At 45.7% G+C, this 20,915-nt stretch overlaps 1 protein-coding gene across 1 annotated transcript; it reads left to right on the top strand.

Moving 5' to 3' along the window:
* Positions 1 to 741: 741 nt before the first annotated feature.
* Positions 742 to 20,579, top strand: SIL1 (SIL1 nucleotide exchange factor). Its single transcript, XM_061578535.1, has 10 exons — positions 742 to 764; positions 1,856 to 1,966; positions 2,819 to 2,969; positions 3,436 to 3,565; positions 7,047 to 7,155; positions 8,797 to 8,982; positions 10,133 to 10,254; positions 12,373 to 12,469; positions 16,579 to 16,743; positions 17,074 to 20,579. The coding sequence occupies exons 2-10, from the start codon at positions 1,868 to 1,870 to the stop codon at positions 17,485 to 17,487; spliced, it is 1,473 nt and encodes a 490-aa protein (XP_061434519.1). The 5' UTR covers positions 742 to 764; positions 1,856 to 1,867; the 3' UTR covers positions 17,488 to 20,579.
* Positions 20,580 to 20,915: the final 336 nt, after the last annotated feature.

The following is a 20,915-nucleotide window of genomic DNA, read 5'->3' on the forward strand; positions in this document are numbered from 1 at the left end:
ATATTGTCCACACACACGTAGGCTTTCGCGACCAATGTCCATAATAGTTGTTTTGGGTGAGATCGTATTAATATAAATGTTGTGGATTTGCTCTCGACACACCGGTGTGCTGTATTAGTAACGAATTGGCACGTTCTGTTTACGTGACAAACCTTACCAGTTGGCTGTCGGGTGGTGGCGGGTTTATCGACACATAGTTACGCGATCTTAACCCAACAACACATGTATGTGGTATAACTGTGGTATAACAGCCATCGTATTTATATAAATGTGTGTGTGTAGTATGTACACTGTATAACTAGCACGTAACTACTCTATTTGAGTAGTGGAGATAGCGTTGCACGTATTGGCTAATTATCAGAGCACACGATGTTGTGCATCGCGGGTTGTTAGTAATTAAACCGCGGTTTTAAGAAGGGTCATTGCCCGAAACGTTGGCTGTTATAATAACGAGATGTAACCCGAAGATCGCAAGCTGCAGATCTTCCCTCTGCACGGCAAGTTGTCGTCGTAGGCGTGTGTCTGTTCAATGTTCATCATCAGTGTGGTGGTGAGACATTCAGTACAACTTGATGTTACGTGGCAGAGCGTGGGCCTTGCCGTGCAAAGGAAAGTCGTGGATTGTTACTTTTATTTTATTTTACCAGCCAAGGCCCACTGAGCTATGTAGCTCTATACTCTTTGTTTTTTTTCGGTAAAGTCACGTAGGTATAAAATGAAACAAATCACGACGTTTCGGGCGCAACACAAACGTCCATCATCAGGTGGGAAAGCATGGTCTGCTGCTGAGACACACTGTTTTGATGTAGCTCTTTTTCAGAAGCGACCTGGCTTATGGCAAATGGATCACTCAACCAAGTGGCTTATCGTGTGGAAATGTATAGCAGCCGAATACTCTGAACGCGTGTTGATTCTAAGTGTTGAGGGGAAAATCCAGAGGACCCGGAGAAAGATCCATGCGACCAAATATACAGGCGTCATGGTCGGATAGTACACACGACTTCTTGTAGACCAGGCGAGGTAGTTAACATCTCGCGGTGATGGATCGATTGGGCTCGGTTTGCTGTCCATCTAGGATCGATAAAATAAGTGCTGTACAAAATCAACTGGTTCTGTTGTGTTGTGGATGAACTCACCCCTGCCATAGGACCGTGAAATATACACCACTGGTTAAGGTGCCACCAACGGATACAGGCAACCACCGCCTCATTGCTGGTTTAAGCCTGGGCACACTTTATGCTTCTAGATTTGAAGCTTTCGTGACTGCAAGGATTCATACTCTTAGGTTTTTTCGGTAAAGTCACGTAGGTAAATATTTTTTTTAAGTAAAGTAAAAAAAAATGTAAATAATATTTTACTTTTATCAATTTAAATTTTTTACCTACGTGACTTTACCAAAAAACCTAAGAGTATGAACACTTCATGCTCTTTTCGGGTGCCGCGGTGGCGAGATGTTAACTACCTCGCTTGGTATGGAGGAGGTCGTGGGTTCGATCCCGACCCTGACGCCTGTATATTTGGGGTTTGCATTTCTCCCACCCTGTGGTCGTGTGGAATTGTCTCTGGGTCTTCCGGTTTTCCCCTCCAAATGTATAAACATGCGATTAGAGTAATTTTGCTACTGTCAATTTCCACACAAGCCGCTAAGTTGACCTATTATTTGTGGCCAGGTTGCTTCTGAAAAAAAAGCTGTATACTTAAGTTTAAGTAACAATCAGTAGCTCAAGCACACTGTTAGTCATAGATGTAACATTAATTCCATTTATAGAATATATGGCTGTATGGCTGTACAGTAAGGTGCGTTGTATATGCCGAGTTTATGATGATTATTGTGCTTCCAAATGTTCCCTTTCAGGCTATTGTCATAATGAGGTTTGGAAGATTCCTCACCATGGGCTGCAGTGGCCGTCTCTCCCTCCTGCTCCTGGCGGTCGCCCTGTGTTCTACTTTGAACGTCAGAGCAAAGGTCCGCTTTCAACATTGTGTAGTTTGCAACAAACATGACAGCATTGTGCAAGTGTTGACAAGAAATCTGCTACGTAGTGAGACATTTATGACTTGCACCAAACCATTTGCTTTGCCCTGATTGAATAACGAAGGATAATGATTAATAATTGTTTTGTGTCTGATAACACGTAATATTGTTTGAGAAAGACTTTGTGTTAATTAACGATAATCTACATAGACTTAATCCTTCGCTATTGTATTGTGCAGTATATTTCCTGAAATAGTGGCTCGTGTTCATATATGGCTGGGCAAGAGTTGTGGCCATTACTTTATCTGTTTGACCAGTTTTCAACTTTTCAATTGGCACACAAACAGATATGAAAGACTTTGATCTGCACAAAGGTGTTCCATTATAGCTCCAATTAAAAACCCATATTGAGCTGGTAGTCTGCATATATTTAGAGCACCTGCAAAGGGCATAACCACGTTAACTTAAAATATTCATTCGACAAAGGGATGGTGCCATGGATTCATAATGGTGAGCTCACTGGGTTTGCATTCCAGAGGTGGTAGTTCAAACAATGGGAAAATTGCCCCTACCTGTCCACAGTTAAAAAGGTCCCATATGCCGAGTAGTGTGGGTGTGGGCATCCCCACCTCTTCCAAGATTTTAGCTAATGTGGAAGAGTAGGCCAATTACCCTCTTCGAGTGGCTCTCCACACCTTCCTCTAGTGGAGGCTCTACCACTGGTAGTGGTGTGTGAAATAAGTTTAAGGACTGAACCTTTACCTTTTAATAACCAGAATGTGTTGCATTAGCGGTGTAAACAAAAACTAACACATTGGTGAAAAATTGCGTGTTGGTATACAGGAGACGTCGGCCCTTGTGCTGGTTGAGGAAAACGTTGAGGATGGTCCAGAAGCGAACGATGCAACGGTCACCACGAAGATGGAGCAGCAGGAGGAGGAGTATAACCCAGAGGTGTTTCACCCCACAAGTGAATGGCAGTCACTGAAGCCAGGTAAGAATGACCACCTGAGGCTTCTACTGTTGCATATTGTCGAATACCATCACGATACTATCACTCGACCTAATTTAAAAGGTGAAGGTCAAGGTGCAGGCCTGAAATTACTCGCTCGTGCCGCTGTTGGCGGCATGGCTTCCCACTCTAGGGAGCTTTAGAGAGCCCCTCTAAGAGGGCATCTTGGCCCACTCGTCAAGTGGCAGCGGAGGGTTAAAATCATCTAAAATTGTTTCAACTGCCATATCAATTCAATATCTAAGTAAGACTCACTTTCATAGTGGTTTTTTTTTAACATGTGTATACATTTTTCTTAAATTACTTGATGCGCACTTTGTGTGCTGGGAGAAAAGAATAAAATGTGTTCTCTCATATCAGAGCGCTCTCCAAACAGCAGTGCCACGTCTCGCCATGGAATCCCAACCAATATGTATTCTGGAATGTGTGCACCTTGTCTTTGTTTCAGGCCAAGCGGTACCAGCTGGCTTGCACATCAGGCTCAACCTTCAGACAGGCGAGAGGGAGGCGAAGTTGCTGGACGAAGCGGACGGACGCAATCATGGAGAGAATAAGGATGACCGCAAGCAGAGAGACAAGTGATAGTCCGCACGTCACTGCATTGCCCGTCTCGTAGTAGTCCACGGCTTGCATACAAAGTACATGTGTTAGTCGTAACACCGTAAGGCAGTGTTTTACACAATTTTTCAGAGGGGGTGGGGGGGGGACATTTTCGCTAATAAGACAACATCAGTATGAGGGCCGCCACACATTTGAACCATTGTTGGGTTTCACAGCAGCACGATGATGGGGTGTTTTCACATTTGTGTATTGTCGGGGGGCCGCACGTCAAGGGCCCGCACTAAAGGCCACTATGGGCTGCAAGTGGTCGGCGGGCCTTGTAATGTAGAAACACTGCCTTTTTATAGCTTGGCTGGTTTTAATATTGTGGCGTTCGATTTAGAGTGTAACTCTATCACGACATTTCGAGTGAAACTTTTAGTTTCACTCTATCACGACATTTCAATCGCAACACAAGCGATCGAAACGTGATGTTTTTATTCACTTTATTTTTATTATTGTATTATATTTTTTCTATCTACGTGACTTTACCGAAAGAACCATAGAATATGAATTCCTGCTGTCACGAAAGTTTTAAGTCAAAGATGTGTTTAATGTTAATTTGGATTTCATTAAAGGCATCATTAAATGTGCTGGGCCCAATAACAAAAACCATGACATCTAAATAGTACGTTACAGCATTTGAGAATCGTATTGACTTATGTGTGTTCCTATGAGCGACCAAGTCTTGAGTAATGGTTGGCTATGACAAAGTAAACATTCAGACTGCAATGCAGCCTGGTCGTCCTCTGGATGGGGCTCCGAGTTGCAGGTTGCGTGTTCTCAGCTAAGCTCAGGGACTTTTCTCCAGTCTGATGCCACCAACAAGAGCGTTTTTATTACCACTTGGCCATTGTCAGTCCACTGCTGGATCAAGGCCTCGCCAAGCTACCACCATCTCTCGCGGTCCTACGATGTAGTAATTCACCCAGCACCTGCACGCGAACTGATTTCATCGCTCCATCTCCTCGGTGGGTGTACTTTTGGACGCTTGCCACCCGTTGGCTGCCATCCCATCGTTATTCTTGATCGTGACGTGACCTGCTTAACCGTTTCTCACCTTTTGTTTTTCGTGCATATTAAATTATGCACAACCTAAACCCGATGTGCGGTGGCTGTCGGAGTTAAACATTTTCCAATTATGCCTACACTGAGAACTTCTGTGGCCTAGTACGAATACTCCCACGTGACTACATATGGTATAGATACTCTATAAATACATTTTTGTAATGTTTTAAAACGTGTAATAATAATTTGTTAGTATATAATGAATGAGCCAAATTAATTACTTCGTTTGAACTGTTTAGTTTTGACCACATTCCGGTCAAAATATTAAAGCTTTCTTTCTCTAGTTACTCTTTCCCTCAGATTCCAATTATGTGATATCCATGCTGTGTCCTGAGACACACTTCTAGTGACCACTCTCTACCGTGCGTTATGGGTAACGGCCCTGAGAGATGTAGACAATACGTTCCAAGTTATTTTTCAGTGTCTCTTCTCCACGCAACATTTTGCATGCCTATACTCTTTGGTTTTTTCGGTAAAGTCACGTAGGTATAAAATAAAATAAATCGCGACGTTTCGGGCGCAACACAAGCGCCCATCATCAGACCATGCTTTCCCACCTGCTTTTATACCTACGTGACTTTACCAAAAGAACCAAAGAGTATGGATTCCTGCAGTCATGAAACCTTCAAATCAAGATTTTGTATGCCAATATAACCGTTTTTATTCCCATGGCTGCATTATGCAAATTAAGTGACCAACCAAAATTTTCGTGAGTAGCGAGTGGCCAGCATGACCATCGACAAGCTAAAATTGGGAACATTGTTTAATTATGGATTCAGACTGTTTGAGCAGTGCTGACTCTGCTTTTTGCTTGGTGTGAGCCTGCTCTGAGTCACTCCTCCAGCAGCTGTGCAGTGAGTCGAGTGGGTAATTCACCTTGATAAATTTGTGGCCTTGAGCTGTGATCTCAAGTCTGATCAAAAGTATTAATATAGTCTGTTCGATAATGAGATATTAATGAAAAACACCGCGCTATGGAAATATATTATATGAATAATTAATATATAATATAGGGTGAAGCACAGTCCGCGATAATACGTGAGATGCGTACGCAGGCTGAACAAAGACCGAGGCGCGTGGGTAGCGTCTAGAAGCATCTAGCAGCAATCCCTCCTTGTGTGATGCTACGCCGAGGCAGCCGTACAACCACTTATTTCTACTCGTGCGATGTAGTTCCATTCACTTAATCGCATTATATACAATTCGCATCCACGTTAGTAGAAAAAATGTGTTCCCTAATACATTGAGCGCGTGATGTATAAATTTGCGTTTCGAAAACGCACGGCATAGGAGAGCAGATTGTATAGGTATCTCAAATACTACGTTTATATTATCTCTGGTGTCCCATTAATTTCAGTGCACCTATACACGAAGTAAAAAAATGAATTAGAAGAGTGACAACTACATGTTGTTACATTTGTTCCTGGATGTGATTTTGTAATCCATTCCAATGCAGCACCTATCTCACACGTGGTTGTTAGGCTGGTTCTTACAAGATCATGAAATGTTTCTACCATCTACACAACATGTTTGTAAATAATGTGTGATATTTTCAAAAGCAAGTGTTTTAGCAAAGCGCTCGTATTCGTGCATATACTTAACAAATGCACGTTTGTGTTACCTCCACTCGTAAAATGGGGTGAGCATGGTCTATTTTATTATTGTAAATCCCATAGCTGAGAAGGACCCAACATCGCTGCTCCTGTCGAAGCATTAATCTGGCAGGACGACGGCAAAATAGCCTTAATCTTTGGTACTCCATTTATTGGTCAGAGCCCGGACATCGTTAATGAAATGAAAAACGTTTTGTGTTTGTGTGGCTCCCTCTGATAAATGACCAAATGGGTAAGCCACATTGTTGAGCTATTATTTGTGGCCAGGTCGCTTTTGAAAAATAAGTGAATATCTCAGTGGGCTTTCTCGGTTAGGATGGTTTAGTTTTATTTGTATATGTTTGGGTGATTTGTTTACCTTTCTTGTACTCTTATCGTGTTTTTGTACTGCTGTAACATTCTTACCGCCCCGACTGGAAAAGGATGAGCTTTCAAGCTCAGTATAAATATTCTGATCATGATTTTGGTATAATGTGCAGCTTCTAGTGTGCACCACTAGGTGGAAGGTCTACAATACTCGTCCTCAATAATCGACTGCTTTGCCATAGGAATGTGGAATATCCACCACGTGTATAAACCCCCCTCCCCCACAGTCAATGTGTCAATCCACACCAGGTGGCCACCCTTGCAAACAAGGCGTTTTATTTCACGGGATTTTTGACGGTTGAAATATTTTTAACGAATGAAAATATAATTTAAAAAAAGTGAAGCGCCTATTGCTAAAAAAAACCAATGATGCCAAAGTGCCCTCTGAACGTGTTGTGCGTGTGGGGTGCAGGAAAGGCAGCCTGGATGTGGAGGCCGGCTCCTACACGGCCGCGGAGCTCAAGCAGGCGCTCAAAAAGTTCAAGTACTCGGACCCCGATGCCGCGGCTGCCAAGGCACACGTAAGCAGAGCGGCGAGGTTCATTGTGGGCAGACGCGCCCCCCAGGGAGCCGTGGGTGCCTCTCTCTGTCGGGGGCGAAGCATAGAAACTTCCCGAGGGGGGCGATGGAGGGCAGTCCTGAGGTGTCGAACTCTTTAAATAGCGCTCATGTTAATAATATATAATAAATAGACTTCCAAACATTCAATGTTTTCTCTGGCCATTTCCAATTAACCCTTTCCAATGTATGTGTACGTCATCAGTTATTTATTTCGTTTTCATCAGAATATATTTTAAATAAAATAACTTGATTTGGTACTGGGGCTCCCACAAGGCCATGCGGGAGGGTGTGTGGCACAGTTTGGCACCAGCTATTGTGGAGTGCGGTCGTGTCACTACGGTTCTCTGCGGCGAGTAATTAAAAACAACGGCGCTACGCCTCTGAATAAAACTGACGTTGAGCCGTTTGCACGTTCGGAGATTCAGAGGCGAACGGAACCCCCCACCCCCCACCCTGCAACTTGCAAACGTCTCGGAATGGCAAAGTGTTGAATGCCAATTGTTAGGGTCTCAAGGGGGGAGGGATTGCTCCCCCCCCCAACTCGCCCTCCCCCCCCCCCCCTTGAGTTCTCTACTCAGCATGGCCATTAACTTGCCTGCACGGCATTGCTGTGGGCAGCTTGTGCAGCAATAGGGTTTTCAGGTTGTTACCGTGCGTTGTTCGGCGCGGTGTCCCGACGTTTCGCTTTACGTGCTGGGTGCTCCTTGGGGAACTGAATTGAGTTCCGTGAATTCCGTCCCTGTAGAAGCTGCCCGACCAAATGCAGCGGGGACGTTCGAAAGTCATCGGGGGGAAAACCCATAAACGCGACGGAAAGGGCTCGACCCGTTTGTGACAGTGCGTGGTGGCACGTGCCATCTCAGTCTTTCCTGAATTTCCACCCTAGGTGAATTTATCATAAATGAGAAACCTGGAGTGGCGTCTAAACATGAGTACTGGGGACACAAAGGTGGCAGGGCTTTACAAGGTACTTACAGCAACAGTCTCTATGAGGTCGTATGGATGAATATGTATATATTTTTTTGCAGTGTGTGTTCGTGTGTACAATTTTAATTGTTTATAAAATGTATTCAACAGTCTTCTTGGTTCTTTCGGTAAAGTCACGTAGAAGGGAAATAATAAAATAATAAAAAGAAAACATAATAAAATACAATTCTCACGACTTTTCAGCCACAACGCAAGCAGCCTCCCCTAACCCAGCTTAAATATACGCTGCCAAGCTTGGTGGTGTTCATTCAGATGCTGTCTTTCCGACAGACCTGTTCTTCACCTGAGGACGGCTGCTTGCGTTGTGGCCGAAACGTCGTGAGAATTGTATTTTATAATGTTTTATTTTTATTATTTTATTATTTCCCTTCTACGTGACTTTATCGAAAGAACCAAGAAGGTGAATCCCTGCAGTCACGAAAGCTTTAACTCGAAATGTATTCAGCAGTGTTTTAGTGATGCCAAGGCAAAGTTGATGAATGCACGATCGGTCTAATAATTCATTACATCACTGAGAATTAATGTGTTTGTTTGATAAATGCTAATTGATCATCGGTTGCGTCCTTGCCTCCTCGGTTGTCATTGCTTGACCGTGTTGTGCCTCACGGTTTCAGGCGGACGAGGTCAAGAAAAATTTCCGTTCAATGGACGAGATCAAGAAAGACTTCAATGAGATGCACGTGAAGGCCGAGTCGGACTCGCAGATCATGCGCAAACTGCTGGCCACGTTCTCGCAGCCCGACGTCCCGGTGACAGAGCGCAGTGCCGCCCTGTTCGACCTGGAGTACTACGTGCACCAGGTGTGGGCCTGCTGCAGTACCTCGTCTCTGAACTCTCAAGTCGATATGTTATATGTTTGTTTGTGCGTGTTTGCTAGGCACATTACCTGTAGATTCTGTCGTGTTTTAAATGCTGGGTATACGAGGAGAGAGGCTGGGGTATAAGCGCACGCAAAATCCGTGGAAGAAAAGGTGGGGCATGTGTGTGCTTATATCTGACGTAGTGTGCTTGTGTCAGAAGTTGCCGCTTGGCTTTCCCTCCGCCAGTGCAATGTAAGGATGAGCTGGTTGTATGTGAACTGTGCTAATTTAAGGTTTCCTCATATCCAAATTATACTTTTCACGTAATTAGATTTTTGTATTGTCTGCTTTTGAGCTTTTGCCGAACAGTAAGTGATGAGAAGTCGTCACCAACATGTGGAGTCTTGCATCGCTGTTAAGCGGCAACAGAAAACTATCATCGTCGGTACCCCACTGTAAATAGCATGCAGTCGCATGCGATACTTGCAGTGTGGTTAAGTACAGCCCACTACTTTCTATCGTTGGCAAGAGCTATAGATGTGCCAAAAAAAACCGTCGAGGTTTTCTGAACGCTTGTCGGCAATGCATGTGACCAGTTCGCCCTTTCATCGGATGCCTGATCTCACGATATGTTGAAGGCAAGGTATAATTGAGCCTGGATAAGTGCTTGAATGGGTGAACACCATGCATTATAGGTGTTACAGGCTGCAGAAGTATGTGCTTGGCAGCAAAAGGAAGTGGGAGCAAAATCTATTATTACACACACAGTGCTTGTGCATGTATACCTCTGAGTATGTAAGCACTGTGTGCATCTATACCACAGTGGTTCTTCATTGCAAGGCCATCGCGGGCCACTGGCAGCCCTTGGTGGCCTTTAGTGCGGCCCCTGACGTGCGGCCCCCGACAATACACAAATATGAAAACACCCCCCCCACCCCATCATCATCATCATCGTGCTGTCAAACCCTAATTGTTTCAGATGTGTGACGGTCCTCACACTGATGATGTTTTATCGGTGAAAGTAGGGCCCCCCTCTGAAAGTTAGTGAAGAACACTGAGCTATACTTAAAGTAGAGCAACGCCATGTTAGCTTGGCCAGAGGTGTGAACGTCGGTGCTAAACGGAACTTGGCATTGTGCTGCATCGACAGGTGGACAATGCCCGGGATCTGGCGACGCTGGGAGGCCTCCAGAAACTTGTCAACGCCCTCAACTCCTCCGAGCCTGAGATTCGGAAAAACGCAGCTTTTGTGCTGGGATCGGCCATGTCCGGGTGGGTATCTTTGTCCTTTGAAGTAACGGTAAAGAAAAAGAACAGAAACTAGTTTGCCTGCAGCCGCATTTGACGCACTATAGGTGTCATTGCTGCCTGCTGCATATTTTTGATTCCGTGCATTATCTGTGGGCTCTGCCCCTTCTTTAGACCCCACCTTTTCCTGTTTATGTCCAGCCCCTTCCCCCCCCCCACATGGGGGTGGACTGGTTTGGGTAGTGGTGGGAGGGAGTGGGTGGGGGGGAATGCCCAGCAGTGGTAGTTGTGGGGGGGAATAGAAGGGGGTAGAGGTGGAGCGACTTTTTGGCAATGACCAGAATCTCTCTTGGAGCAGCAATACCATCATAGATGTTGTTCTGTGTGGATCGAGGAAGCCTCACCGAGTTACAAGGCTCTTTTTTTTTGGGAGTATAACTGCGTTGGAATGTTTGGCAATTTCTTTTTAAAGGAGTGTTTGACTTGTGGAAGAATACTTGAGTACCTGGAGGGAACTCGAAAGGCTCACACGGACAGGCTTACGAGGCCACTTGTTGCACTTGCCGTCACTTGGCCATCTCCATTGCCCAGTGGTTTTGGGAGTTTCACAAATCTGTGTCGTCCACCAACCGTCGCCTTGAGCATTATACGTCTTAAACCTTTGCGGCAGGTGCTGTGCAGAATTCTCTGTTGTGTGATGGTGTAGCAACACGCATCAGTTAGCAGTGACATGGGCCAGCAGTAGCTCGTTCGCCGCTTGTTTCAGAGGTCCGCGGTTCAAATCCAGTAGGCCATCCTGGTTATTACTGCGGGCGTATTAACGATAAATATCACCAAGCATCGCATGGTTACGTAATTTTTTTATTTTTCATTAGCCGTGTGATGGGTTGGTGGTAGCGCATTCGCCGTTTGTTTCAGAGGGTCGCCGTTTGAATCCAGCTGGCCGCTCGGGTTATGACTGCGGGGGTGTATTAGCCACAGCTATGATCCGCACGGTTGGCTACGTATGGTGCGAAAGAAATTCAACATGCATACGGTGGACATTAACAGATCCCTTAAATGTAATTCTCAACAAATAGGCCATTTTGTACTGCTGGCACAATGGTCCGAATTTGGAAAATTACCCAATTGGAATTACACAGCAATCATCGCCCCCTACTGGCAGGCTAATTAAATGAAAACTGAACAATTTTTTTATTTTAGCAGGTAAGGCCCACAGAGCTATAAAGCTCAAATGTAGAAACAAACAAAAAGCATACCGTCCTACGTTTTAAGTTTTAAAAAGGACAAATTCAGAAAAGGAAATTTCCTTTTGGCCCCTTCCAATGTTTCTGACATCAAAACCTCATCGCAACTTGGAAAAAAACAGAAGGTGCAGTACCTAGTTTGCCTCGATTGTGTCAATAGTGGCAGTGCAGCATTTGGGAACAGCTTTGGCAGTGCCATATTCGGCCAAACGTTGTTTGTCTTGTGTATAGTCGCAGTGATATGTGCCGTCACTGATGACTGGAGTCGCGACCTTCCAATTCTTCACTTGGCTGGAGTCATGACTGCCTCGATGGTTGACGTTTTTCTTTCATATATTTTGTGTTATTTGAAATACACGATGTCGTTATTTGTTGTGTAAATTGTAAGAGAGCAGATTAAAATTGTAAATGGAATCGTAGTGTCATAAGCCCTGAGTGTTTAGCACATAACATAGGCACACAAGGTGAAAATTGTGGCTCTGTCTAAGCTATGACTTGATCACATCATAGTGAACGAAAACAAAAGCTCAAAGCAATTGAAATGTTCGGATCAAATTGTGACTTTAGGATCCTCTGCATCCTGGGACGACATCTGTTGGTCATTCTTGAATTGCAGCTCTCCTGCCGACAACGCCAGAATTTTTTTCGTGAAACATTCGCAAAAGTGGCTTGTGTCCGTATGTTGAACTTCTTTCGAATACTTATATAGCCAACCGTGCTAATCGGAGGTTTAGCTTGAAGACCCCCCACTTTCCTTCTTGTCTTTCTGTAGCAGTGTCTGTGGGGATATTGCGTTCCAGGGCACGTAATTTTGTTCGCATTTATCGTCGATGTGATTTGCAGCTGCCTTGTCTGCCTTTGTCGCATCTTGCTGCTGCTGCTGCTGCTTTTGCAGGAATCCTCCGGTGCAGGTTCAGGCAGTGGATGGGGGCATCCTGCAGAAGCTCGTCACGGCCCTCGCCACGGAGCAGCAGCTGCCTGTCACCAAGAAGGTGCGCGGACCCTTCAGACAGAACTCGCCCTGGTGGCGAGATGTTCACCCTTTCCCTTTCGGAATTGGAAGAAAAAAATAAAATGACTTTATCGGTACCTAGGCTCCCGCAAGGCCATGCGGGAGGGCGCGTGGCACAGTTTTGGCGCCAGCTATTGTAGAGTGAGGCCGTGTTGCTATAGTTCTCTGCGGTGAGTACAGTATCTTTAAAAACAACGGTGCTACGCCTCTCTGAATTAAATTAACACTGAACCGCTTGCACATTCCGAGATTAGGCGGTGAACAGGACCACCCTGCAACTTGCAGACGTCTCGGAATGGAAAAGGGTTAACTACCTCGCCTGGTACACAAGAGGTCGTGGGTTCATTTCCAACCCGACGCCTGTATATATGGAGCTTGCATGTTCTCCCCGTGGTCGTGTGGGTTTTTCTCCGGGTCCTCCTTTTTTCCCCTCCACATTTAGAATCAACGTGCGTTTAGAGTATTTGGCTTCTATAAATTTCCACCCGATAAGCCACTTCTTTGAGCTATCCTTTGTGGCCAGGTGGCTTCTGAAAAAGAGCTACATAGCTCAGTGGGCCTTACTTGGTGGTCAACAACAAAAAGACTCGACCGCTATGAATAGCTCGTGGATTCCTATTGGTTGTGCCGGCGAACTTGGCCGGTATGTTTTGAGTTTCTAAGATCACGCCTTCGTGTTCATCGGGGAAAGGCGCAGCCCAGCAATTGTTTGCTACAGCCCCTGCTGACGAAAGAATAACGCTCGACTCGTAACGCGGTGCCGCCGCACAGTGTTCACTCCGCTCGCGTAGAGAGAGAGAATGATTCGTAGGTGCGACGAGCAACCACGGACATGCAGGAAAGCAGCCACGCGATGAGCCGGCGCCAAAAATTGCCCAAGCTCTGAGGTTCTCGATATATTGAGGTGTTGTTTATCGGCACGATTTTTTTTATGGGTGTTCACATGCGATGGGAAACCGGAGCACCTGCAGAAAACCCATACGTGTGAAGGGGAAACGCTATCCCATACAGATGGTGCCATACCCTTGCAAGTCAGGGCAATCACACCTTCTTGACAACCATGGGAAGGGAGTTTCACAACATTTGTACGATCCAACAACCCACGCCTCCACATTGCTGGATTACAGGTGTGCATTGCCACCACCACCTGGCTATGGGCCTGTACTAGAGGTATCCCTAGAGAGCCTCCTTCTAGACAGGGTATATTGGCCTACTCTTCCATGCTGGCAAGATGTCTAGGGAGGTGGGGGAGTACGCACAATTTCCCCACTGCACACTGTCTGCTGTTTGACGGTGGTGATTTGTGCATCTCTAAGACATTCAAATAGCAAACCATAACTTTTTGAGACATACGTATAGGTGGGTGATGTCACCTGCTTTTTATGGAGGTAGTTTTGTAAGCGCGCCGCTTTGGATCTATGGCCAAGTGCACTTTGTCTGAAAGCAGTTGTCTCGATCGCACGCAATTTCCGAGAGGAATTGGAGCCAAAGGTGGCCTTGGTTGTAGCTACTCGGAATGGCCACGATTCCAATTTGTCAGTCACTGGGAATCTCCAGATGACGGAAATTATAATCATGGATCCCATGGTCAATTTAAATGAGTATTTGTTTGGAATAATGAGTGTCAAAAAGAAACCCCGAAGCAAACGTGCCATTTTTAAAGAGTTCACTTGAGCTGCATTTTCTGCTACCTCGTATTTTACTCTCGGCTTGATGTGGGCAAACCAAGAATCTGGCACAAAGTTCAGCCTAATTACTTTAGGCGGCGGGGGGGGGGGGGTCCTTTACTGTGCGTAACTTTTTTTTTTATCAGGTGGTGTGTTGGTAACCTATCTTGTTCGCCTGGGAAGAAGAGGGGCCATTGAAAGATAAAAACATTTAAAAATGTTTGAGCAAGAGATTATTTGCATTCTCCTATTATCAACATCTTAGCGTATGTCTCAGCTGCTGATAATGAAAATGTTGCCGACTTCACTTTCTTTAGCCCCATAGAAAGATCTATATTTGTTACTGCCATCTTTAGAAGTGATCACCATCTGATGGCTGTGAATGTATAACGTATAACTAGTCATTTTAAGATTTGCTTAGTGGGGTTTGCGTAGTTTAACGTGTAGGCTTTTGGGACCGCAGTTTAACGCGTATACTTTAGCGACCAATATGATCTAAAATAGAGGTCTTTTGGGTTAGATTGCGTAAATATCAATGTGTCGTTAAACCCGCCACCATTTGACACGGCCAAATGGTAAGGTTCGTCACGTAAACCAAACATGGCAATTCGTTACTAGTTTAGCACACCGGTGTGTTGGAGAGTAAACTCGCAACATTTACAATAGAGTACAACGTTTCCCCGGTAATTACACCCAGCATCATCAGTCGATAGCCAGAATTGTTCGCGCAATTAATGGTCTTTTGTTGGTCTGGGATCAACGCGGCTGTTTATCTCTCTGGGGGTACCACTTTGCGGAAAGTCAACGGTGCTTGGTCCCCACCGTGGGAATGTGGAAATGGCACCACAGGCTCCGGGGTTGTAAGCAGAAAGGTGAACGCCTACCGTACGCTGGCGTTGGGGCACAGTTTGACATGGCGCCACGGTAGCGAGGTGTTGACTATGTCGCCTGGTATACAGGAGGTTGTGGGTTCGATCTCGACCCTGATGTGTGGAAATTTGGAGTTTGGATGTTTCTCCGGGTCCTCCAGTTTTTGCCTCCACGTTTAGAAACATGCGCTTAGAGTATTTGGCTGCCAGAATTTTCCATGTGATAAACCACTTCGTTGAGCTGTCATTTGTGGCCAGGTTGCTTCTGAAAGAGCTATATAGCTCAGTGGGCCTTACCTGGTAAGATAAAAAAAAAAGTTTTAGACCTTTTTATAATTGTACTAAATTTGTCCAGCACCCAGATATAAGTTGCACGAAAGCCACGGTGTGTCTAATTATTTATATACAGCCACTACTATCTGTCCCTGAATTGTCCTTAATAAGTGTTTCGCGTTGCCTTAAATCGCTGAATACGAGTGCACACTTCCAACTCGGCGTAGTCGGAGCCCAGTGAGGGTTTTTGTGTAGTTTGGCAATCGAGCTGAAACTAAACTTTTTTGCAGCTGATAACTATTTTTTTTACTGTTATCAGGAGAGCTGGATTCACACCCTGAACTTAACGTTACTGGGTCACGCAGGCGTATTATTGTTCCTCTTAGCTGGCCAGCCGCTTCAAGACACCACCGTCTTCATGCCAGTCGTAACTACATGATTTAATCGTGCATCGTTGGGGATATTCTGATAACAGTTTGTGAAAGATAGCGCCTCTGTGGATAACCTTGTGCTGTTTGAATGTAATCCAGGTCTCCATTAAAATATGAGCGTTTCTTGCACAATGGGTTTTACCTGTGCCAAAGTAAAACCAAAAGACTCGGTCATATTAATCGTATTGCAGTAGTCCCTTGGTTAGCGGTGACATCGGTTAACGTTCACCTCCCATAGGGACCCTCCATGGTTTCGACTAATGTTGAAGTTATGATTAACGCTAACTTTACGTTATGCACGCGGGTACCAATTTCGGATAATTCGAATGCTCGTAAGTGATGCTGAGCCATGCCATCGGCTGATCGGTGACGCCCATTTGAGAGAGTAGACCTCGACTGGCTTTGTTAACATGTTTTCTGTTTTAGCAGTGGAAACAGCTCTCTTGCAGACTCTGATTTTTACTTAGTTTTCAACTCATAAAAGTGAATTCTATTAACAGTTATATTGGTAAACAGTAGTTTTCGTGGAACGGATTAAAAACGTAAACCCAGGGACTGCTATATTAATGTGAAGAATTGTAGGTCCCACAGCATTTTGAATGAAAACGATCAGAATTTCCCCACGTCTTGAAAAATCATTATTTCCCGTGTGCTGCTTCACCAGAGAGGTCTTCACTTCCTCGTGGAAAAATAAAAAAAAAACTGTGAAGCAAAAAGGAAGGAACCCAGCCCAGAATTGGTTTGTGTTTCCAAGCACAGCCACCGCGGGGGGCTCATCCCGTTTTGTCTGAAGCAGCGAGCCGCTTTTGTTCCCCCCCCTCCCCTTCTCTGTTCCTCGATCACCCGCAGGCGCTGTACGCCCTGGCGGCGGCGCTGCGCCACTTCCCGTTTGCGCAGCAACGCTTCCTGTCGCTGGGCGGCCTCTCCGCGCTCGGCCGGATCTTCGACGGCGAAGGCACGCGCTCGCTGAGGTTCAAGGTGCTGACGCTGATCGGGGATATGCTCAACGAGAAGGTGAAATGGCCCGTCGCCAACAACGTGCGGCACCCGCCCGCTCGCCCGCTTTGCCGCTCTCTGATGATGAACGCTTTTTATTTGTAACGTCCTGTCTTCGGGAGCCTGTCCAGTTTGCGGTGCTGAACATCGCAAAACGGGTGAATTCTGCCCAACGCTTGCCCGAAAAAGCGCAGAATCTCAGAATCTTCACTCGGATTGAAGAAGGAATCCAATGAGCTGTGAAGCTCTTTCACAAATGTGTGCAGAAGCCTTCAGACGTGCGCATCACACGGCTGCTTACGTGTCCCCGCTGCTGCCCCCCCCCTCTCTCTCCGCGCACTTCTGCAGAGCCAGCTGGAGTCGACCTCCGGCGACGAGACTGAGCAGGAGCAGCTGTGGCGCGCCGAGCGCCTGGAGCAGTACCGCCGCATGGCGCTGGCGCCGGCGCTCGCCTCGCTCGGCTGGTGCGACATGGCGGCGCCCCTCCTGTCCGACGGCGACGCCAGCCCCGACCACGACTCGCGCGAGAAGGCCCTGGCGGCCGTGCTGGCGCTGATGCCCGCGTGTCGCGACGCGTTCCTGGAGCCGGAGCGGAGCCACGCGCTGGCGCGGAGGCTGGCGCTGCTCCGCGACGAGTACCGCCGTCTGGCGTGGCAGGAGGCGGCCGAGGGAGATGCGGACGGGTACTTCGCCGGCATGCTGAACGACGTGGAGAAGCTGGCGGCCGAATTTGACCCCGCGACGATAGCCTCGAGCGATTGACCCCCGACTCCCCCGTCGCTGGGATTGCATCTTAATTTATGATTGTCGTAATTTTTGTGACGCCCCCCCCCCCCCGCGCTTTTCATCGTCGTGTGCGGTGAGCTCGAGTGGTTTGCCCGTTAATGCCGTTTGTGATGGCGACATGAGGCCGTGTTTTCCGCTTTCACTAATTTCATGCCCTTTGTTTTGGATGATGGTCAAATGACAGCCGCCATTATCTTTTCAAGGAAGAAGTGAATGATTAATTTTGAGTGGGGACTTTTGTAGAATTCCGATGGCAGCGTGCGCTGTCACAGCAAACGCTGAACGAGCACCGTGCAAACAATCAGAAAACGAGGCCCTGTATGCAATGACGCCAAGAAATATTTGAAGCGCCTTCAAATAGTATTTATTTCCATGGCCTAACAGGTGTCTTCATACACAGGAAACATCGCAGCGACGATGCACTCCGCTGCTCCTGACGCTGTTGTCTGGCTTGACCGACCTGAGCATGAATTTGTAGTCGTGGCTCTGCATCTACATCGGCCATGCGAAAGAAGAAGAGTGTATTTAAATACTTTGTCTTCCTGATGTACCAGATCGTTTCATTATTATACAAACCCCCTGAAAGGCACCGTTTTCCATATTTGAATAGTCAGTATCTCCTTAGATATATGGCAGAATCTCTTTTTGTTGTCCTTCCCCGGCACCTCTAATTAGCACGGTTGGCTACGTACGGTGCGAAAGATATTCAACATACAGTCCAGGCTGGGCCTTGGTTAAACCCAGGGAATGTAATTGACCAGCCCGGTTTCTCCAACTTGAACTGAAAACCCGATGTTATCCTTCACGAGTGGAAGAGTTTTTATTTTTTCAAAGTGACCTCTTGAATGAAGAGGGCCATGGTGTGGCCGTGGGCACATTCCAAGCAATGTGCAGTGCCGGCTTGTTTACAAACTTGATAACAGCAACAGGCAAGACTCTAAGTGACCGATCCATGATTGTTATGTGGGGTCTCTATGGTGATGCATTTGATTGTTTACTCATCTCGAGCATATCTTAGTCTGTGCTCTGTGTAAGTTGAACTTCTTTCGCGCACCGTACGTAGACCAACCAACCAACCGTGCTAATCGGTTTGCAGGGTGAAAAGTGTGGGGGGGGGGGGGGGTGGTGGCCATGTCCATTGTCCAGTCCTGGCCACCTCAGTGCCCAGAACTCAATAAATTACATGAAAATAAGCAAAAACACCTGAAAGTTAACGCATTTAACATTCATACTCTTTGGTTCTTTCGGTAAAGTCACATAGGTATAAAATAAATGTATTAAATAATTTAACATTGCCATGAATGGACACATTGTCCAATTGTTTTGAATGAATTGCACGAATCTCTCAGGCCTACATGACACTTTAACTTTAAGTGATTCACATTTTTTTTATTTTAAGGTTTGCTTTTAAAATGATTATTGATGGCACTTGAACATAAACATGCCACACTTAATTGGACGCCACTAGATTATGTTGTAATGAATTTAATTGCTATTTTAAAGTGTGTGTGCCTCCTTTTGTAATACAAGATAAGGTGTGGTGGGGGATGCTTGTAATTGATTTTGTGGGAAAAAGGTTGATGAATCGTGCAGATTTGTGGGACTTCCAAACCCACTGGGGCTGCAAGGTGGCTCGGAGGGAGGGGGGTAAATCGATGGGGGGTTAAGCCCGTCGTGAGCCTTGCAGTGTTCCACGAATGCTTGCGCTTTTCCCAGGTGCTTCAGTTTCATCATGCACACGAAGCACTCCTCAGTAGAAATGGACAAACGTCCAAACGTAGGACACGCCGGAGTCTTGAGACACTCCAACCTTCCTAGGATGGATAAACACATTTTTTTGAAGCAGTTCATCTACATTTTTTAATCTTCCCTTGCCAAGATGTGTGCACCTTACTCCCCCGGGACCATGACGAGGCCTCGTGGGTAAGGAAGGATCCCGAGGGCGATGCTGTGCCACATTGCATGATTTTGTCCATTCGGTCATCTACACAAATTGTAGAAATGGATTTTGACCATTTCGAAAATTGCTCATTTTGAAGTCAATATTGGCCCCATTGTCTAATATCCCACACCAAACGTCTTGGTCACAACCGTGTTGCTGTATATATTGTGTAAGGACAGATATTACGTTTTGTGCGTTTTGCGTGTGCTCCAACTATCAGAACATGGAATGTGTCGGAAGATATGTATGTGGTATGATTTATTCTACTTTGGTTTCTGTAAACTCGCTCTTTCCTGGTTAGTAAATTAATTTGCAACGCTGATTTCTCATACGTGTTTATTGTGGTATTTGCGATCGTTGAGATCTGCAAATGATGAGAAAACCCCCATCGCAACAAATGTTTTTGCTGGCTGGAAAACGAATCGTTTCGACAACACCCTGATGAGTGCGAATCTGGACCAAACCGGCCTACAGTCAGCTCTGTTCGATGGGCTGGTCATGTTTGCGCACTTTATTAATGGTAACATCGGGATAAGATGCCCACAAAGCATTTCTGCAGAAACTGGTGGTTTTGCAAGATGCTTAAGACGGATATCTGTACACTCAGTACACGTATTTCGCGTGTTGTTGAACCTCAGCCTATGCAATGCCACTTTTACCTCTGCAGTTGCAAGTAAGAATTGGTTTAGTGACTGCAAGATAATTGTCGTTTGAATATTCAGTGAGGCACAACTGAAAGTGTGAATATCTGTAAATAAACTGCAGTTTCATTAAGCTTTGCAGGAATGTTGACTTCGTAAGGATATAATGAAGCAATGAGCAAACCTGGAAAATATGGTTTGTTTGTAAAAGTAATTTTTTTTTACCAGACTCCATTGTCTGTGCTGTGTTGGCACAACTCAAAACACAACGTTAATAATCATTTACATCGGACAAAACTGGAGCCAACAGTGCTGTGCTTCAAGGCAATATTAATTATTAATAGAGTACTGAGGGTCGTTTTTGCTTTTAAGTGAACACGTGTATGTACCGTATGTTGAACTTCTGTCGCAGCGAACGGAGCCAATCCCTGCAAGTGGGAGGTCTGTGCCTGGAGCTTCTGTGAATAAATTATGCAAATACAAAATTCGCCTAAAGCCAAGCTTCGTGTTGTCTTTTGCGAGAAAATATTTGAGTTGCGTGGTCTCAAACTGGAGGTTTTCTCTGCCAAGTGGAAACCCACGTGGTGTTTTATTAATGCTTGAATGAATTTGCTGCTGACACTTGTGGCTTTTTGTACGTTTGCAAACATTGAAGATTGTGTCATTTGTTCTGTTAGACCATCCACCTGACCGAGCCAATAAAAAGTCACGTGGGCAAATATTGCCAATCGATTTGGTTTATCAGCAAACACAAGGGGGTTGTTGATAAGCGAGGACATTTTGACAATTATGTACGACATTCTTTGCTGGATATTACAATT

The sequence above is a fragment of the Lethenteron reissneri genome, chromosome 8 (assembly GCF_015708825.2).
Source record: "Lethenteron reissneri isolate LAM-NWPU_2019-01 chromosome 8, ASM1570882v1, whole genome shotgun sequence".
NCBI lineage: Eukaryota > Metazoa > Chordata > Hyperoartia > Petromyzontiformes > Petromyzontidae > Lethenteron > Lethenteron reissneri.

What these genes read in the sequence shown, in the direction of transcription:
- SIL1 (XM_061578535.1), top strand. Translation starts at nt 1,868, where the DNA reads ATGAGGTTTGGAAGATTCCTCACCATGGGCTGCAGTGGCCGTCTCTCC. An exon ending in GACCGCAAGCAGAGAGACAA is followed by an intron (nt 3,566 to 7,046) that starts GTGATAGTCCGC and finishes TGTGGGGTGCAG; the next exon opens with GAAAGGCAGCCTGGATGTGG. An exon ending in CTGGGATCGGCCATGTCCGG is followed by an intron (nt 10,255 to 12,372) that starts GTGGGTATCTTT and finishes CTGCTTTTGCAG; the next exon opens with GAATCCTCCGGTGCAGGTTC.